Below are 19,909 nucleotides of genomic sequence, written 5' to 3' on the forward strand. Positions count from 1 at the left end.
TTGCAAATTTAATCATTAAACATCTCAGAATGCTATTTCCATTTTCATAGAAAGGAAATATTTCAATATTAAAAGAATGTGAAAGAAAACTTCCAACTTTAATTTTAATCTGTACAGGTTTGTACAGTGTAAGAACTGAAAAACCTTGGGACAAAAATTTAACATTACTTCTTTTGGCATGGGAATTAGAAAGCAATCTAAGGGTGATATTATTAATTCTCTTTATTTCTAAGGGGCCTAGAAAGCCTACTGAGGAACAAGGTTTCCTTTGTACCAAACAGTACAAGAACAGAACAGAAAAGACAGTCTTAGACCATACCTATGCAATCCAGTCATGCCTGTCACAGACAGCTGTGAAGTAGTACTGACCCAGACTTGTACATCTATAAAAGGCAGTGAAGGTTTGTCTAGAAATACTTACTGAAGTCCTGGAAGCATTAAATATTTCATTACCATAGTCCTGTGCTTGAGCTAATAAACTCTGCCTCTCAGTATTTAGGAGCCAGATATCACCTTTTCGTTAATTCTAATTCATATATATAATTTAAAATATGGCTCTATTAGAAAGCTTTACTAAAACCAAAAGTGGTTGCCAACTTTCTCCTTTATCCTGTTGGCATCTCTGCCAGTGAAAAAGCTGCTCTTGCTGCCACCTTCAGATGAGCCTCCTGCTACTGCAGCTTATCAGTGACCAAATATCTGCATGAGTCTGACGAGGGAATGGTGGGAACTGCTGCAGATGAGAACTGGGGAATATTGGAGGAGAATATAGAAAGCAAATAATGTACAGCAAAACATTCAATCTTGCTCCTATTGACGATTTTTAGCATGTGATCTGAGTGATGCAGACTGTGCATGCAGACTAGTCTGGGACAGATTAAAAAAACCACCTCTTTTCAGAGTATGTGGGAAGTTCATACCCACAGGAAGTCAGAAAATGAAATACTTGTGGACAGATTTTAAAGGATCATAAACTTTTATGAGTTATAAAAGCTAAAACTAGGCCTTAGCAATTTAATTCTGCTCAAAACTAAAATCAAAATAAGAATTTGGCTTGAGTTATATTATAATTTAGAATAAATGGTAGAGTTACATTTGGATCTGGTTACTCAGAGTTCAATGAACAGACTTACATTAAACAACATGTTTGATAAAAATTTAAGCTATATGTGTCTCAAAATAGGTAAGCAAATAGTCATTCTCTGAAGCTTACAGAATTCACACCACATGGAAAGGATTCTTATCTTCTAACACCACCTATAAAGAATTACCAAGGTGGCAGTGAATGTTACATGTCATATTGATTCAGGAAATCCATATGGAATATTCATATTGAATTTCAAGAGAAATAGATCACTGAACAGATCAAGTGTGGAATAGATCACTGAGCAAATCAAGTGTGGAACAGATCACTGAGCAGATCAAGTGTGGAAAAATACTTTTTATCCACTGTCCCAGCATTTTAAGTTGTGCGTGTGTGAAAAAAAAATTTTATTTTACATTTACATTGTGAAGCTGGTTTTATGTGATAGGGATAAAAGACATGAGAATCAATATGCATAACTTGACAAATAAATTGAGCTATGGAGTGCTGCCTTATCTAATCACAATCCTGTATATATTTCTCAAAATCTTTGCTTCATAAGAACCTCAGCTACAGTTTCCAGCACTTTTGATATGAAAATCTTTATAGACTGTGATAAAATGCAAAAGAAATCTCAGGAGAATAGAGAAAGGTGTTTTTTTTTTTCTTGAATCTTATTATTATATAACAATCACAGGCAGGAAAGTGCAATTTTGTGATTTTTAACCTCTAGCTAAGCCCTCACTTGAGAAGAATATTGTTTATCTGTGGAAATACTTCCTTAAATACTACCAAAAAAATTGTCATGGAATGAGTTTAGCAGTGATAGATAGACCTCCTTTAGGTATGGAAGGCACAGCTGAAATCTGGCACATACTCTGATTAAAAATACTCAGTTGCTGTCTGTTCTTGTCTCCTTTCTGACTATGATCTTCATGGCAATTCATGTATGTCTGTTACATTCTGAGTAAGAAGAGGTGACTGTTAATTCCTTGTGTATAACATCTGTAACACCCTTTGCACAGTAAATTGAAAGTCGTGAGTGGCAGGCTTCATTCAAGACACACATGACACCAGCAGAGTGCACCCAGCCAGGCTTAGACCATCTTTAGACTCTTCTCTCCACATGTATTCATACATAGCAACATTTTGACAGCAGTACAAAAACGTGCTCTTCCCAGATTTTAGAGTCTATTCTCATTGCTAGCTCCAGCAAACAGAATGGCAGGGGTAGCAATTCATTTCAAACTTGAAGCCAAGAATCTGTTCTTGTATATCTTTGGCATGTCATACTAGAGCTCAGAGTGGGTACAGCCTGCATCCCACATATTCTGATCCTCTTTCAAACTCTTAATACAATAGGGTCTCAAATACATTGTGAGCAGAAGAAAACAACCCCCCACATTCTATTTTGGTATGTTGAGCCTAAAGTCTATTGGCTGGGAGCTGTCATCAGACATGACCATATGTTACCCAACGGTATTACAAGTAAATCCTAATTGAGTGCAAATTGTGAAGATTAAAGTCACCTCAGATTTAGCTGTATTATGTTGAGGCAAATGTGTTTCAAAGTCCTGTTTAAAATGCTGGCAATTCTCAGCACAGAAATTAACAGGCTGTCATTACCTTGGATTTTATGAGCTGTGCTAAATGTCTGGAGTTCCTTGTTTGGAGCCCTTAGTCATAGAATATAAGAATAGTCCTTTGCAGCTCAGACTAAAAAATACCAAAGACAATGTATTGTCAACAACTTTTGAAAGAATATTAAATATTGATACAACTAAGTCACTGAAGAATCTCCTGGTATAAGCTCTTCATAAATAATGGTAAAAGGTAGGATGATTGCTGTTCTAACCGTGGTTGTAATCAGTTTTGCATTTAAGCAATCCACTTTCAGGATAAGCCTGGACCAGTTTGTAACAGGCAATGCATTACCTTTTGGAAGCAATTAACGGCTAGAAAGATCTTCCTTGATGATTGAAGTTTATTACTGTTTCATAAGAGGCCTGTGAAGTAGTAAGGAGCTGAACTTCGTCTATTGGTGCACTTTGGATGATGCACTCCATTTTAATGAGATTAAAGGTTTAATGCAGATAAAAGATCTGTTCAGTGCACCTGGATTCAACACAGGGATTTCAGTGTGATTCAGAGTCATTGGAGAGCTATGTTCATCTTGATCGATAAGAGCTTCTGACTTCGTTTCTATTCCATACAAAGACAAAATGATCAGGACACCTTTCTTGCTGTTTTCAGCACTGATCATGTGCAGCATACCTGCTGAGGAAATCTTTCAGCCAACTCTAGTGCTGGACATGGCTAAGGTCCTTCTGGAAAATTACTGCTATCCTGAAAACCTAGTGGGAATGCAAGAAGCCATTGAACAAGCAATCAAGAGCGGGGAGATCCTGGACATCTCAGATCCAAAAATGTTGGCCAGTGTCTTGACAGCTGGAGTGCAGGGTGCTCTGAATGACCCAAGACTGGTGATTTCCTATGAGCCATTACCACATGCAGTTCCCAAACAAGAAGCTGAGGTGTCCCCTACCCGTGAGCAACTCCTGAGTCTTATTGAGCATGTGGTCATGTATGACAAGCTGGAGGGCAATGTTGGCTACCTGAGGACTGATTATATCATAGGAGAGGAAGTTGTGCAGAAAGTTGGAGCTTTTCTGGTGGACAAGGTCTGGAAGACACTGATAGATACATCTGCCCTGGTGATAGATCTTCGCCACAGCACTGGGGGACAGATTTCTGGCCTCCCCTTCATCATCTCATACTTGCATGAAGAAGACAAGAAGCTGCATGTTGAGACTGTATACAATCGTCCCTCCAACACGACCACAGAGATATGGACACAGCCAAAGGTGTTGGGAAAGAAGTACAGCAAAGACAAGGATGTCATTGTTCTGATCAGCCGCCACACCACAGGAGTGGCTGAAGATGTGGCTTACATCCTCAAGCACATGAACAGAGCTATCACTGTTGGAGAGAAGACAGCCGGGGGCTCACTGAACATCCAGAAGCTGCGTATTGGTGCTTCCAATTTCTATATGATGGTTCCAGTGTCACGATCTGTGAGCCCCTTGAGTGGGGGTGGACAGAGCTGGGAAGTGAATGGGGTGATGCCATGTGTGGCTACTGAGGCAGACCAAGCCTTGCAGAAATCCTTGGACATCCTGGCAGTGCGTAGAGCAGTGCCTGGCACCATTAGCCACCTCAAAAACATATTAAAGGACTACTACAGCTTAGTGGAGAGAGTGCCTGCGCTACTGCGGCACCTCGCCACCTCTGACTTCTCTTCTGTGCAGTCATCTGAGGACTTGGCTGCCAAGCTCAACACTGAACTGCAGACCTTATCTGAAGACCCCCGCCTGATGGTCCGAGTCATGATGCCAGGTGAAGCTGCTGATTCCCCAGCCGAGAAGCCAATTGGAATGGCAGCTGACTTACCTGACAATGAGCAGCTGCTGCATGCCTTGGTGGATACTGTCTTCAAGGTGTCGGTGTTGCCAGGCAATGTTGGCTACATGCGCTTTGATGAGTTTGCAGATGCCTCTGTGCTTGTTAAGCTGGGACCTTACATTGTACACAAAGTGTGGGAGCCCCTTCAAAATACAGAGAACTTGATTATGGACCTACGTTACAACCCTGGAGGCCCTTCCTCCTCTGCTGTGCCTGTGCTACTCTCCTATTTCCAAGACCCTGCTGCTGGTCCTGTCCATCTCTTCACAACTTATGACAGATGCACCAACCATACACAGGAGCACAACAGCCAGGCAGAATTGCTGGGACAGTCCTATGGGGCACAGCGTGGCATCTACCTGCTCACCAGCCATCACACTGCTACAGCTGCTGAGGAGTTTGCTTACCTCATGCAGTCCCTGGGCCGTGCCACTCTGATTGGTGAGATCACAGCAGGAAGCCTCTCACACACCCGTACCTTCCCTCTGCTTCAGCCTGGGCCAGGAATAACCCGTGGCCTGACTGTCACAGTTCCTGTTATCACCTTCATTGACAACCATGGGGAAAGCTGGATGGGTGGAGGAGTTGTTCCTGATGCCATAGTGTTGGCTGAGGATGCACTGGAGAAGGCTGAAGAAGTGCTAGCCTTCCACAAGAACATGGGAGTACTCCTGGAGGGTACCGGGCAGCTCCTAGAGGCTCACTATGCCATCCCAGAAGTGGCTGCTAAGGCCAGTGCTATGCTCAGCACCAAACGGGCCCAAGGAGGTTATCGATCAGCTATAGATGCTGAGACTTTGGCTTCCCAGCTTACCAGTGACTTGCAGGAGACCTCCGGAGACCATCGGCTTCACGTCTTCCACAGCCATGTAGAACCAACACCAGAAGAGCAGCTTCCCAATGTGATACCCAGCCCTGAAGAGCTGAGCTACATCATTGAGGCACTCTTCAAAACTGAGGTATTGCCAGGGAACCTGGGTTACCTTCGCTTTGATATGATGGCTGAGGCAGAAACCGTGAAGGCCATTGGGCCACAGCTGTTACAGATGGTATGGAACAAGCTGGTGGACACAGATGCCATGATTATTGACATGAGGTATAACACAGGTGGCTACTCCACTGCCATCCCAATACTTTGTTCCTACTTCTTTGAGCCTGAGCCTCGGAAACACCTCTACACTGTCTTTGATCGTAGTACCTCCCGCAGCACAGAGGTGTGGACTCTCCCCCAGCTCGCTGGCAAGAGATATGGCTCCCTCAAGGACATCTACATCCTAACAAGCCATATGAGTGGCTCAGCAGCTGAAGCTTTTACTCGCTCTATGAAGGATCTACACCGGGCCACAGTTATTGGTGAGCCCACAGTTGGTGGATCCCTCTCAGTGGGCATTTATCGTGTTGGTAACAGTTCCCTGTATGCCTCCATCCCCAGCCAAGTGGTGCTCAGCCCAGTCACTGGAAAAGTATGGAGTGTGTCTGGAGTGGAGCCACACATCACCATCCAGGCCAGTGAAGCCATGGCTGTAGCTCAGCACATTGCCAACCTGCGTGCCCAGTTGCCAGAGATACTGCAAACTGTAGGCAAGCTTGTGGTAGATAATTATGCCTTTGTGGACATTGGGACTGTTATAGCATCCAATCTCACCAAGAGCATCAACAAAGACAATTATAAAAGAATCCATACAGAGGAAGAACTGGCCAGGAAGGTGACTGCCATCTTACAAGCTCTTTCTGGTGATGAACACCTGAAATTACTCTATGTCCCTGACCACGCCAAGGACAGCATCCCAGGGATCATGCCAAAACAGGTACAGTTCTCTTGTACTCAGCTATAGAGATGGCAGCTGGAATGGGAGCATTGAGTCAGATACGTTATCTTTTTTCTAGCGCATACCATAAACTCACCAGGATTTACCTGTAGCCAGAGGAGAAGCCATTGCCTGAGTAGGTTTCATAGGCTGAGCTGTCTCTGACACTTAGACAAGTCCGGGTGGTATTAGATGGCAGTTGTGAATGCATGTATTTTGGGAACAACCTTCAGGCTATGAATCTCATTTGCCATATGCCACAAGCAAAAACGCAGGGCTCCAGGGTTAGAGGGAAGGTATCTCACTGTCTCTGTGATGCCTCTTTTTCAATGTTGCAGCTTTTCCAGCTGTAATAAATTAATGCAGAAACCCTCTTGTTTCATACACGGGTTGTAATATAAGGGAAGTTTAGTTGGACCAGAGTAAATGCATACACTCATTAAACATGCAGCCATGTACTTTCATGGACTTTCCTATATAAAATTGCAGTAGCTGACATCTATTGCACCAGAATAATAAGCGACTCCTTTGGTAGTGGCAGTGGAAAGTTGCTCTAATTGTATCTCAAACTCAGCACCAGACAGTTTCCCAGTGACCTAGAAGTACTTTGGAAGAAGTATCTGGGTGGAAGTTAGGTGACCCCAGGGAGAAATTGATTTTTAATAATCTACTTTTGCCCTTGCTGTGTGGTTTGCATAACAGTCTGTGCTTTGTTCTGAGCCTGAGTGTTTATACACTGGTTGGCCTTGGCAATCTTTCTTGTTCATTGTTGTGCTGGACGGAGCTCCCAGGAGCACTTGTTAAAATTCCATCTTCAAATTAAATAGAGGGTTAGGATAACCTGATCCCTTTCTTGAATAGAGTTAGCTGCTTTCTGGCTACTGCACTAGTATGGTTATCAGAGACGTATTTTCTCCAGGGACTCATAAAATTGCTTTTTGAAGAGAATGCATTTGCCTTGCAATGAACCAGAGTAGACCAAGTGTCAGGTAACTATTAAATGTTTCCTGGGGAAGGAAATCAATGGACTTCCACACTCTGAAGTTTTTGGCATGCATGATTTAAAGTGGCCATGACCTTTGTAGTATTATCACAAACACTAAGGTCAGGGACAAAATCTAAGCATTTCCAGGGGAGGATTTTTTTTTTCAAGTTTATTGACCAAGAGATGCTGGGCCCATTTTTACCCCTAAGATTAAATGGAAGTCATTAATTAAAGGAGTTTTCTATTCCATCACTCTCCCTACTAACTTGGGGGAGTGTAGAAAACTTCACTCCAAAGATATTTCAATGTTTTTGACAGCCTTCCCTGCTAAATTACTATCAACATATCAGTAGCCATAATTAGAATTTCTTCCCATTCTACCGCATGCACAAATCTTGCAAATTAGTCACTGTGGTCACTGAAGGCTATTAATAAATATTGTTGGTGGTTTTTACTTGTTCAGATCTTATGTACTTTATTCAGACCTTGAATGTTGAGAACAGGATGCAGAGGACAAGTATTTTTATTTGTCACATGACATGAAATTCTGATCCTGATAGAAGTAGTGAAGAAATGCCATTATATTATTCAGTGACTCTGTTTTACCATAGTTCTTTGTCAAGCAAAATTATTGGAAGAGGTCAGGGATGCATCCATAAGAAGGAAATTACATCAATGTGGATGAAAATCAGGACAAACGTGAGATTTCTCCAAGGTGAAATAATTATAAAGAGCAGAGAATCACATCTCTTATGAGACTAAAAGGGTTTCCAGAGGCTTCAGCATTCCCTCATAGTGCTGGAGGAGATTGGGAGTCAAACAGAAAAGAGTGCATTAAGATGTTAACAAAGACACTGAAGTCATTAAAGTACAGGATTTTCCTTGAGACGGAGATGAAAGAAAATTCACCCATTCCACAGAGCAGCAATCGTACCTACATCTCCTGTTCTGCTTTTGCAGCCATAAGAGGAAGGCTTTCTGTGGAACATTTCAGGTTCTGTGGAACACTCCAGAGAGCAAATGTCTTTAGACTACAGTGGAACTTATATGATGGCACTAGCTATGATTGCAAATTACAAAGTTTAAAAAATTTAAGATAAAAAAAATTAAAATTGGCAGCCCTATATATGGACATAGTGGCTCTCTTGATCTATATCACATTTATTTCTTAAAAACCTAAAAGCTAGTTTTTCTCTTGTGCTACCTACCTTGCAAGCCACCCTCTCTCTTGACAGCAGGATTTTACTGTTAATGACCTTGACAGTGAAGCAGATCCAACACAATTAACTGAAAGTGAGGATGAATAACTACGGGAAGGATGGGATGGGGCATAGGAGACAGACAAGTGAAATGTGTGCAGAGCTTTGCATCTGCTGCACTAGAATAGCTGCTGAAGCATAATACAGGGTAGTGAATATGTCTCCTCTAAGCAGCAGCAAGGTCACTGCTAGTCAGAGTTGTCAGCAGCATAAATGCCACTTTCCAAACTCGGACTTACCAGAGGCAAATTTTGTATATGTTATTTGTGATCCAGAAAATAACATTTTGTTTAGAAGGCAGAGCTCTGTAAACTTGCTGACCTGCAGTTCAATAATCCCTTATTCTTGTTCTTCTGTTTGTCTCTCTCTCCCCCTCCAGTCATACTTTCCTTTCCATACTGAAACATTTGTGTTTCTGACTGAGTGTGTACCTATGGAAGAACTGTGGCCTGATTTTGGCATGTGTTATGTCCATTTTAACTGAGGATTTTTTGTGTGATTTTTTTGGCCCCGTCGTAATGGCCAAATACTTTTAATGCAGTCTTTACACCTAAGAGAATTTTTGTAATGATGGTTTAGATAAGCAGCTGAAAATGATGATCAGAAAAAAAAGCAAAAATGAATCCTTTATAGAGAGAAATTGTTCCTGCATTTCAAGTCCTCCTGTTTCCAGATGAATAATATGTATATATAGAAGAATATTGTCCTTGCTCAAGGAGGCAAGAGTTAGAGATGTTTCATCAGAAAGAAGTACAGTTTGCATATATCCCTTCATTAATAAGTGAAATAAAAATGCTCAGCCTCCAAGTGTCAAGATGAATAATCAAGTTGCTACATCTATTGCTCGCTGGTGGAAAAACAATTGTTGTAAGCCCATATGATGCTGATTTATATCAACATAACCACAGTAAAGTCAGTGGAACTATGCAAGTTTATGCAAGAGAAAAGTGTCACGTGTGTAACTCTCATTGGCTCTTCTCCTTTTGCAATTCTTGCTTGCTTGTTTCTAGGATGATAGTAATTCACTGCTCAATTCTGGGAGGAAAGCAGCTTGTTTAGGAGGAGTCCTGTAAGAATGTAAATGGGTTCTTCAGAGTACATAAGCTGAGCACAGGTCAGTAGGGTAAAGCTATTGCACTAAATACTCATCATCATTAAACTGGAATGGATAAGGAAGAGTATAATCAGTAAGACATGAAATCTTCTGCAAAATTTAGCTCTAAAGAAAATTCATCTAGAGTATAATATCCACAGTCTGGGCAATGGTTTTCTGGAAAGATGTGGCTCAAGTAGGGAGACAGCAGAAAAGAGGAACAGGAGTGAAGAGAACACTGAATAAAGGTAATCTTGAAAACGTTTAAAATATTTGAGTTGTTTATTCCAGAGAGAACAAAACTGAGATGAAACATGAAAACAGTCTTCATATACGTAAGAGACTGTTTCAAATATGAAAAGAATAATCTGTTCCCATGTTCATAGTAGATAGGCCAAGAAGTAATGCACTTAAACAGTACAAAGTAGTGAACTTAGACTGTTTACACTAGATCTTAAAAACATCTTTCTAATAGTAAGGGTTGTGACGTACTAGGGTGGATTGCCTGGAAATCACCCAGTAAAATGTGTGCTGTTAAGAGCAAGTGAGAATTAGCTGTCAGGGCTATAGCTGATCCTGCTCAGTCCTTGATCTGGGGACCCTGCTAGGATGGGCAGTTCCGTTTCAGCCTGTGGTACACAGGGAACCCAAATGTTCTAAGAATGGCACAACCATGCCAGTCAGCCCTCAAGATCTCATGGTTCTTAAACTAATCTCAGTGTTTGCAATTGCACAAGAGTATTGGCTGACAATATCTTAACAGCCAGCAGTTGGCAGCACGAGCAACCTTAATGGAAATCAGAGTTACCTTACAGTGATCATAAAAATAGCTATGAAAGAATAGGTGCCATCTAAATGGACAAAACTACTTGAAGGAGAGATGAAAGGAGAGAAAAGAGGGAAGAGAGGCACATTTAGAAAAGCAGTTTGCTCATGGTTGGGGTTTGTGTCAGTAACAGAATCAGAGATGAAACTTCATGCTCAAGTCCAAGGCAGCATTCTAAGGTCCTATTTTGTGTCACATCATGTCTTCTACTCAGGCCACTCACCTGCGGAAGAAGCCTGCAGAATAAGACTGTAGACCCTATATAGTTAATGAAAAAAAAATTTTTCCTTGGCTTAAAGTAGAGTTAGCTTGGAGGTCCTTTAGTCTAGCCTCATTGCTTACAGTGTGCACCTGAGGGTTTATATTTAACATCGAGTCATTTGTATGTAAACATTGTCTAACTGAGCAGCAGGATCTTACTTTCAGCTGCATCCTGTCCCAGCTTGTCCTTGGCCAGCAAACTGAGCCTTGCCTTCCAAAGCAGAGCACATGGTTGCTCCCTGAAGCTTGGCTTACCTCCTCAGGTACCAGGAGCACATGGCTCATATTCCTGTGTCATGAACCTGCAGTTTTGCAAGGCAGTAACTCTCCAGTGTCTGTCCCAGGCTCCTCACCTCTTTTGCTGAAAAATTCAGATGCTTTCCCTGGCACTCCAAAACTACATTAGGAGTGCTTTTCATCTGATTTCCAGTCTTACAGCTTTTAGAATAGATACATTTTTATACTTTTTCCTGCAGCCATGAAGAGCTTTCATTTAAATCCTGGCACGTTTATTTCATCCCATTAGACCTGAGGCTTTAAGAGCAACCTGCCCTCCTTGAAATTTGTAATGAATTTTCAAGAGTTAAAAATGCTGAAGTCCTCAGGGAACAAAAATGGGATGCATCACAGTAAAAGAACAAGTAGAGAAAAAAATTATCAGACAGGTATTATTCTTAATCAGCATATTTATGGGTATGCATTTATCAATTATCACTGGACACAGAGATAAGATTTTTGTGTGCTCAGTTAAAATAGCATCAGTAAGTGGCTGAGATCAACACTTCAATTTTATTTGTAGATGTTACTAATGAGTGATGTTTTTATTTTCCTCCTGGGGGGACCATATCTCTGAACTAGATATAAGTTCTGTCAAAACAATCAATGCATGCTGAATATATTTTTCAAAACTGGGATTTGTTAATCAAAGTACAGTGGGCAGATCAAGTAGGATTGCTGTCACTGGGAAGCGGATTGGAAATGACAAACTCAGTAGTGCTGGATTGATGTGTTTACAGCCCAGATACAGTGGTTATTTTCACAAGGTATGGTGATAAAGAAGGGTACAGAAAATAGTTTGCTCTTATAATCAGGTAAACAACTACTGGCCAACAGGGTTTTTAAATTAATGATTGAAATTTTGGTGATTTTGGCATACATCAGGGACTGAAAGATGAAGTGTGACATGGTGGGTAATTTTCCCCTAGGTAACATCAAGCTGTGTCAAACACAGCTGCATTCACACACCTTGGAAAAAACTCTTTCCACTGTGGCAGACCTGCTTTTGGCAGGAGCACAGCTCCAAGCCAGAGCACTATATGGAGGGCAGGAGATTACTTGACTTCTCTCTAGTTGCAGAAAGCTCAAGTGCTTCCCCAGTTCTGTGGCATATTGTAGACTGGAAAACACCTTTTAGCACATCACTCACTGCTGACTCCTTGTTCTTTTGGGTGTAAAAGCATGGATTGTCTAGGACTGAGCTATGGCAGAAGGAAACTGATTAAAAAGAAAGTATAACACCATTTTCACAGCAGCCCTGAGGAGAAAAGACCAAATGGCTGAAGGTCATTTAAGTCATATGTATTCTAAATTCTTATCTCAAGGAGACTACTCCATTTTCAGATACCGCATGCAAAACAGAAGTTTGGCAGTAGGAACTGGCTATGTCTCAGTGCATACGGGGGTTACTAGGATAACTTTATTATTTGGCTACACATTGCTATTTAAAAAATGTCTGCTGTTTAATAACATAAGCTAAACAAAATTAAATAAATCACAACCTAACACGTGAGACTCCAGGCACATGGCCACCATGTAAGAGATTTAGCATGTCTACTTCATGAGTATCCTAGCACATGCTCAGCACATGACATTCCTCACTGTCACAGGGACTGGGTCATTAAGAGGGGCTGGGGCCACTCATACCTGCAGCCAGCAGCTGTTTGTCAGATGAGGCCAGTCAAGAGATTATGAAAGTCCCAGGTGCTGTGTTTAGAAAGAACTCATGAAGGCAACGTGTGGGCTTGGGTGGCAGGCCTGGGACAGGGATCTGTGCTGCAGGCTGGGATAGTCCTTTTAGCCTCTTTGGTCGAAGGAAATTCTTGTATTTTTGAAAAATAAACTGAGCTCTGGCAAATAGGTGCCTGATCCAGATTCTGGGCATGTTATTGATGCATCTTATACTGCACAAAAATGCATCAGCCAATGCTAACCTATGTTTAATATGCAAAAAATTGTAAAATTTATTATGTTTTTCAAACTTGGTCACATTCCTCACACATGTCCTGTCTGGATTAAACTTAACCCACATAATTTTGTGTCAAGCTACCAGTGCCAGCAAATGATTTGTTTTGGTTTTCCTAACTCTTTCAGATCCCTCCGCCAGAAGTATTTGAAGATTTGATTAAATTTTCATTCCACACAAATGTATTTGAAAACAACATCGGCTATGTGAGATTCGATATGTTTGGAGACAGTGAACTTCTAACCCAGGTGTCCGACCTACTGATAGAGCATGTTTGGAAGAAAATTGTTCACACAGATGCATTAATCATAGACATGAGGTAAACCTTTGAATGGCAAATAACCAAAGCACTTTCAAAACAGCATTTTATTTGTAACAGTGAATTAGCTTTACATGGCTTACTGTCCTGTTTACAGGCTGACATTGCTAGGATTAAATGAGAAAAGGAAAACAGCCAAAGAAAATAATAACAGTCTGGAAGTATACCTCAAGATAAATTGTATCATCACTTGAGATGTTTAGAACTACGTAGGCAAATTTAAGGAACAGTTTGCAGAATGCAATTCTGGATGTCACGTGTGTTTTATTTCTCTAATTTCTTTCTAATCTAACTCTCCATGTGCCATACATGTACATGTGTGTGTGTGTATGTGTGTGTGTGTGTGTATAAATCTTAAATAAATATTTTATTTCATGTAGTAGCAAAGTGATTCAATGGTCAAAAAGACAGACCAAGTGTAAGGCTGTGTTACAACATTTAATTTGCCGTATCTGCAGTGCTAAATAATTCTGGGCTACCAGCTCTGTACAGGATGGCCCATGTGCACAGAGCACAGAGGTGCTCAGAGGTACTGTAGCATTCCTGGGCACCCAGCTGCAGCATCAAACGCCTGCTCTCAGCTTAGAGGTCTGTTGGACGCTCCAGTGTGTCAACAGTGCTCCAATCTTATGAGCCATAAGATGTCATCCATTTGTCACCAGTTATCAAAGCAGATTAATATAAAAAATATACATTTCCTACAAAATATTTAGGGAAATAATGCCCTTGTTGTGGTCCAGAGCTAATGTATGTGAGCCCAGAACATTACAAATATAAACCAAAGAAAAGAAGGACTTTGTAAGAATCTGGTTTTAATGCTAGAATCACTTGTGTCTGTTGTTTTCAGGGGGCTCTTAATATTTGGTAATCTTCTTAATATTCCTGTGGGATTTGCAGCATAGGGAGGAAAAGATGAGTACAGTGATGAGAGCAGAGACAGAGACCTTACTATGTGAGTACAGAGGAGGCAAGGCAGCCGCCAACATAACACACTCATGACTGAATTTAAATTCAGCAAAAGCACCACCATATTCCAATAGACTTGAGATAGGACTGGGACATTCCTCTTTCTTAGCCCAGTTTTCTCCCAGGCTAAAAATTTCAGGGCTGGGAGCACTGAAACGGCAAAGATGAAATAATGTCTCAGGTACCAAATGGTCTCATTATAGTTTTTTTCTTGTGTTGATTTGTTTTGGTTTATTTTTTTATACTTAATGTATTTCCAGTCCTTTGAGTGCACATAAAAGACCCAGTCTCTGAGTGCATATAAAAGAGAACCCCAAACAAACCTTTTGAAACTCTCCCTAAGCCAATCTTATAATTTTAAGGCTGATGATTTAAATTTTGCATGGAATTTACTGTAATGAATAATGTTCCTCATTTTACAAGTTTTCCTCCCTGAAACAGCTGGGCCACTCATGAAATTCATATTTGGATAATTTCAATTTTGCATGGGATTAACCATAATGCATAATGTCTCTCACCTTAATGGTTACCCTTCATGAAACAGCTGTGCCACTTATCAACTTGATTTTTTTAACTCTCATGGCATTGACAAGAGACACTGATAAACTAAAAGGCCTCCCTAAGGTCACACAAGACATCTGTCAAAAGGAGAACTAGCACCCAAAAACTAAGTTAAAACTCAGAAAACTGCTCAGTCATTATTACTAAAGTTACTGCAGTTTCACTGTCTGCAAGAGAGGCCCAGGAAGAGCTTTCCAGAATTGCTCTGCCTGCCACCAACTTCAGCCCTGGTGGCACCTGTGGGAAACTGGGCTCTGCTGGAGTGAGCTGTCTCGTGGGCTGTGCAGCAGCAGCAGCACCTCCTAGCAGTACAGTGCTATCAGGGACACACTGAAGATGGTTATTTAACTTCTAGCCTGTCACACTGTGAATCAAACAGCTCCCAAATGCTGAAGAATAAAGACGTAGCTTCACTCTTTGGAACAGAGGCCTTCTGGATTGTGATCCTTTTCTGGAGGTGAAAAACCTTAGCTATAGATTGAACTGAATAAACTAATTTTCTAGCAGGTTTTTAAGCTGCTCATTTAGCTCATTTTCTAGCTGAAATGTCTGTGCTAGGGAATCCTGACATCACCTACAGGAAAGCACTGTATTGACACTTTGTCAGTAAGCAAAGTACAAACATTTCTAGACCTGTATGTGCTCTAGTATTAGTGAAAAGTTACAGGCAAAAATATTTTAGTAGTCAATTGTGTGTATTTATAGCAGGGGTTCTCCAACAACAGGCTCCTCAGTAAATTTAATCTTCAGAGGCTGGTATGGAATTAAACTGCAACCAAAGTTTTCAACTATGACTGTGCTAAATGAAGCAGCTAACACAATCTTTAGCCCCCCCCCAAAAAAACCCCTCATCTAAACCACTAAGTTTTCTCATTTTGTGTAGGAAAAAGTAAGAACACAACAGTTCTACAAACATATGTTGCTTTAATTGGGATCTATTTTTATGAATCAGGGTTTAGGTATTCACTCCTTGCTGCCTATGTCAGGAACAGTATGGATTATTCAGGGTAGAAGAAAAACAAGAATCTGATGTTTCTCTGCAGATTTAGAGTCTTTGCTTACTTTCTGCATTTTTTCTAGGTTACCTCAAAAAAAACCCAGACTTTTAAGTCTTGTGTTTCTGAAGTCACTTGTGGGCAGTAACAGTCCAACACTCTTAGATAGGATTTTGTTTATCTAATAGATGTGCAAATGTTCATAGGGGAGAATGAATGTAAATGTATCAAAATGTAGCCATAAGCTTTTTTGGGACAGATGTTAAAGAACAGGACTTGGAAGGGAGATTTACTGCCTGACACAAATTTTCACTTGTTTCCTTCATGTTTTTAATTTTTGAAAAGGTACAATATTGGAGGCTCCACTACACCCATAGCGGTCCTATGCTCATATTTCTTTGATGAAGGACACCCAATTCTCTTGGACAAAGTTTATGACAGACCCAGTGACTCAGTAAAGGAGATATGGACTCAGCCACAGCTCAAAGGTAAATGGCAATTTCTTTCCAGAGTAGCTTGTCATTTCAGATGTCTCTCCTTGTGCATTTTAAAGCAAGCCATTATATACTGTAACTCATTTGGTGAAAGCACATTCCATGATCTGCTCAAGCTGTGTAGAGAATGTAGAAACAAAAAATGTGCATTTCAGCCATATCCCTCAATGCCATCTACAACTAACCCCTAGGAATGAGGTATGTTAGGCACAGAAGTCTGTAAATTGGTCCCCAGAAGTTTAGCCAAATGCTGTCTACAGCAGCTTTAACTTGTTGCTTTTAAAAGTTGCCAAAATTAAAAATTAATCCAGTGTTGCCTAGACCTCTAGTAATGTCTCTTCCAATACTCCCATACAGTTTCATATGTAGTTCCCTACTACCTACCTGTGTAATTCACTACATCAGTAGATGAAAACACCATAATACCCCAGTTTGTCCAGAGAAGAGAAAGAAAAAAGACTGAATTTTGCACATCTGGGTGAGTTTGAAGCATTTGGCAATGTGTCACACACACCCCACACATACCCTGCCCCACTGTTTGTGGAAGTTGAAAGGATGCTGCAACATGCAGAAACAGAGCTCTTCAGTGCTCATAAACTGCATTTAGAGTGCTAAGAATCCTTAAACGTGGGCTTTAATTATTTTTCCCTCTTAAACTAAGACACTAGCAAAAATGTTAATGGTGTCTGCATTTGTTGGCCTGGATCATGCTGAAATGGTTAAACTTTGTCACAGTCTGCAGGGTCCATCTATTTTCCCAGGCAGTCAGAGGTTGGTTGTGCTAAGGGATATGATTTCTATGGACACATTCCAGTTCCCATCAAAGAGAACAGGCAGACCCATATTAACTTCAAAGGAGCTGGATCTGGTCCTGTATTATATATATATCTCCTGTGAAAAGAGTCTTCTAGTGGTTATTATGTTTATAGTGAAATGAGAAGACCAAAGATGGTATGAAAATTAATTACCATGCTATTGGCCTCTCTCTTAAAATTTAGCATGAGAATTATATGTCATGGTATTACTTACTTATAGAATGACATTTTTAGAACAGTTTAGTTTTCAAGTTATCAAGTCCTTTAGTTTTCAAGTTATTAAGTCCTAGTTATTAGCCACTGGTCACTTTTTCAAAGAAAGTAAACTCTCAAAAAGTATCTAGCTTGTTCAGATATATGAAAAATAAGCTTCAAAATCTTTCTTATTCCTGTCAGCTGTTTTATGTAAGAAATTGAGATAACTTGGCTCAGATCCTAATAATAAAGGGGTATTTGTTGAAGGGTTTGGGACAAAGGCCATGTATAGCTTCCACTTACAAACTATAAAAAACCTGTGGGAAACCACTATAATTGTAATTTCATAAAACAATGCCTACTTAATTGCAAGCCAAGCTCTTTGACAGCCATATTCCTAGAGCAGGGATGAGGGTGAAACTGAAGATGCTTCTGGATGAGCTTTGACTACTTCTTCTGCAACAGTGGAAAATGTAATTTTTCTCACCTGTCTGTTCCAGCACTCTAATGTGATCTGGAAATCCTGTAAAAGTCAAAGCCACAGAAGAGTTAATAGTAGTAATCATGAGCTGGCTTCTCTGCTGATGGAGCTCATAACCAGAAAGTGGTGGCACAAGAGCACCACATAGGGTGACAGCCTTTTTTTACAGCATAGAGTCTGGGCTTGTGTTGAAAGTATTTTAATACTGTCATAGGTACAAAGTAAATTTCCAAACTTCTTGGGTTGTTAATAGCAGGTAGGGAGCAAAGCCTCTATCTTGGCTTCTCTTTTCTCTATTATACAAATAAATCTCTGAAAATTGATTCATTTCTGATGCTTTTTGTCCTACCTTACAGGGGAGAGGTACGGCTCTCAGAAGGGGCTGATAATCCTTACCAGTGCTGTGACGGCTGGGGCTGCTGAAGAGTTTGTATACATAATGAAGAGACTGGGCAGAGCCCTCATCATTGGGGAGCAGACCAGTGGTGGCTGCCATTCCCAACAAACATATCAGGTAGATGAAACCAACTTCTACATCTTCATCCCCACCTCCAGATCAGTCCTCTCTGCTGACAGCACTTCTTGGGAAGGGAAAGGAGTGCCTCCTCACATAGAAACACCAGCCGAAACTGCACTCGTCAAAGCAAAGGAGATGCTCAATGCTCACTTACACAGCTCTAGATAGCCCAGTGGAGGAACATGCCCCTAGTTCTTAAAAAAAGAAACCTAGCTACCCAAATGTAAACCCTAGGAAGGACTGGGAGCTTCATTTCTATCTCTGTGGTCAGTGATTGAGTCCCTGTATGTAGCTCAAAGTGACTCCTTTTCAACATGCTGACATTTTTCCCCGTTCTGTGGAACCCACTCTTTCTGTGCATGGTTGAAATACTTCAGTAATTCGCTGGGGTTTCTGGATTCCTCTCCTGCAATCAAACATAAATGTTCAGTGCGTCAGTTTTTTAGTTACCAATCACAGATTTCCTTTGGTCCCACAGAAAATCCCAGCCATCAGTATTGAAAGCATGTGAACAACCTCAAAGATAGAAAAGGCACGTCTTCTTCTTTGGAAATTGTGTACATTGTATGCATTCATATATCTTTAAAAATTAACAGTAGTTGGAAGAGTCTGTTTTCCAAACTGCAAGAGCTAAATTAAGTCTCTTCTCCATTTCAGCATTTAGATGTACCAAAAATAACCATACCCAGTCTGTCAGGGTTGCCCAGACTCCTGGTATTTCAAAGGAACATGCCTGCTTCTCTCTTAGTATCTGTCAGAGGGGAGGATGAGCAAGACAAAGGCAGTACATTGACTCTTTCACCCAGCGCTCAGATCAACTGACTGAAGGAAAAGAATCATATGTTTTTACTTAAGGTTAAAATTAGATTGTTGTGTCCTGCCCCAAAGACAGAAAAAAAAATTTAAAAAAGAAGAAAAAAAGCTGAAAAATATCCTTTATACCATGCTATCAAGCTACATATGGAGTAATGGTGTATTCCAGGGCAACTAACAGAGATACTGACATGAACTCAATGCACAAAATTCCTCGTCTTTCCTACAATTCTTAGTTAAACATCTATCTTTGTAATTATTTAGAAATACATGTATCTCTAATCTAGATCTCATAATTTCTTATCTCTACAGAATGCCAGCTGTAAGGTAATTAATTTAGGGAAATTGTCCCCCAAAATTCAGTTAGAGTCTATAATAGTTACACATTGGTGTTCACTTGCTCATTTGTAAGTTCCTGACATTTTTTTAAATAAATTGTGTTAAACACTTGACTTTGAGTTTTTTTACAGGAAGAAAATTTTGAGAACTAAATACATTTTCCATCTTTTTGTTACTTATTTGTCTTATCAACTACACTCAGTGTGATTGCTAATCTGGACTCTTTTGAGTCATTTTCATGTTCTGACTTTTATGCACTAGCTTGTTGTTAAACTTCTCAGTGCTGTGGAAAATATTTTAATGAATTAAAACCCATACAGAATTTCATGGAAAGTGATATATGTATGAAGAATAATAAATATTCTTAATATGCTAAAAATTGAATAGTCAATGA

At 40.4% G+C, this 19,909-nt stretch overlaps 1 protein-coding gene across 1 annotated transcript; it reads left to right on the forward strand.

The window, feature by feature from the left end:
• Window positions 1–1,802: 1,802 nt before the first annotated feature.
• On the forward strand, window positions 1,803–19,588 carry RBP3 (retinol binding protein 3). Its single transcript, XM_085065345.1, has 4 exons — window positions 1,803–6,354; window positions 13,149–13,339; window positions 16,207–16,349; window positions 18,203–19,588. The coding sequence occupies exons 1-4, from the start codon at window positions 3,307–3,309 to the stop codon at window positions 18,529–18,531; spliced, it is 3,711 nt and encodes a 1,236-aa protein (XP_084921471.1). The 5' UTR covers window positions 1,803–3,306; the 3' UTR covers window positions 18,532–19,588.
• Window positions 19,589–19,909: the final 321 nt, after the last annotated feature.

Source organism: Lichenostomus cassidix, chromosome 6 (assembly GCF_008360975.1).
Source record: "Lichenostomus cassidix isolate B80296 chromosome 6, HeHo_3.0, whole genome shotgun sequence".
Classification (NCBI taxonomy): domain Eukaryota; kingdom Metazoa; phylum Chordata; class Aves; order Passeriformes; family Meliphagidae; genus Lichenostomus; species Lichenostomus cassidix.

Excerpts from the sequence above, each read along its gene's own strand:
- RBP3 (XM_085065345.1), top strand. The coding sequence starts at position 3,307 with ATGATCAGGACACCTTTCTTGCTGTTTTCAGCACTGATCATGTGCAGC. Across the intron at positions 13,340-16,206 it reads GCATTAATCATAGACATGAG|GTACAATATTGGAGGCTCCA; the intron begins GTAAACCTTTGA and ends ATTTTTGAAAAG. Across the intron at positions 16,350-18,202 it reads GACTCAGCCACAGCTCAAAG|GGGAGAGGTACGGCTCTCAG; the intron begins GTAAATGGCAAT and ends CCTACCTTACAG.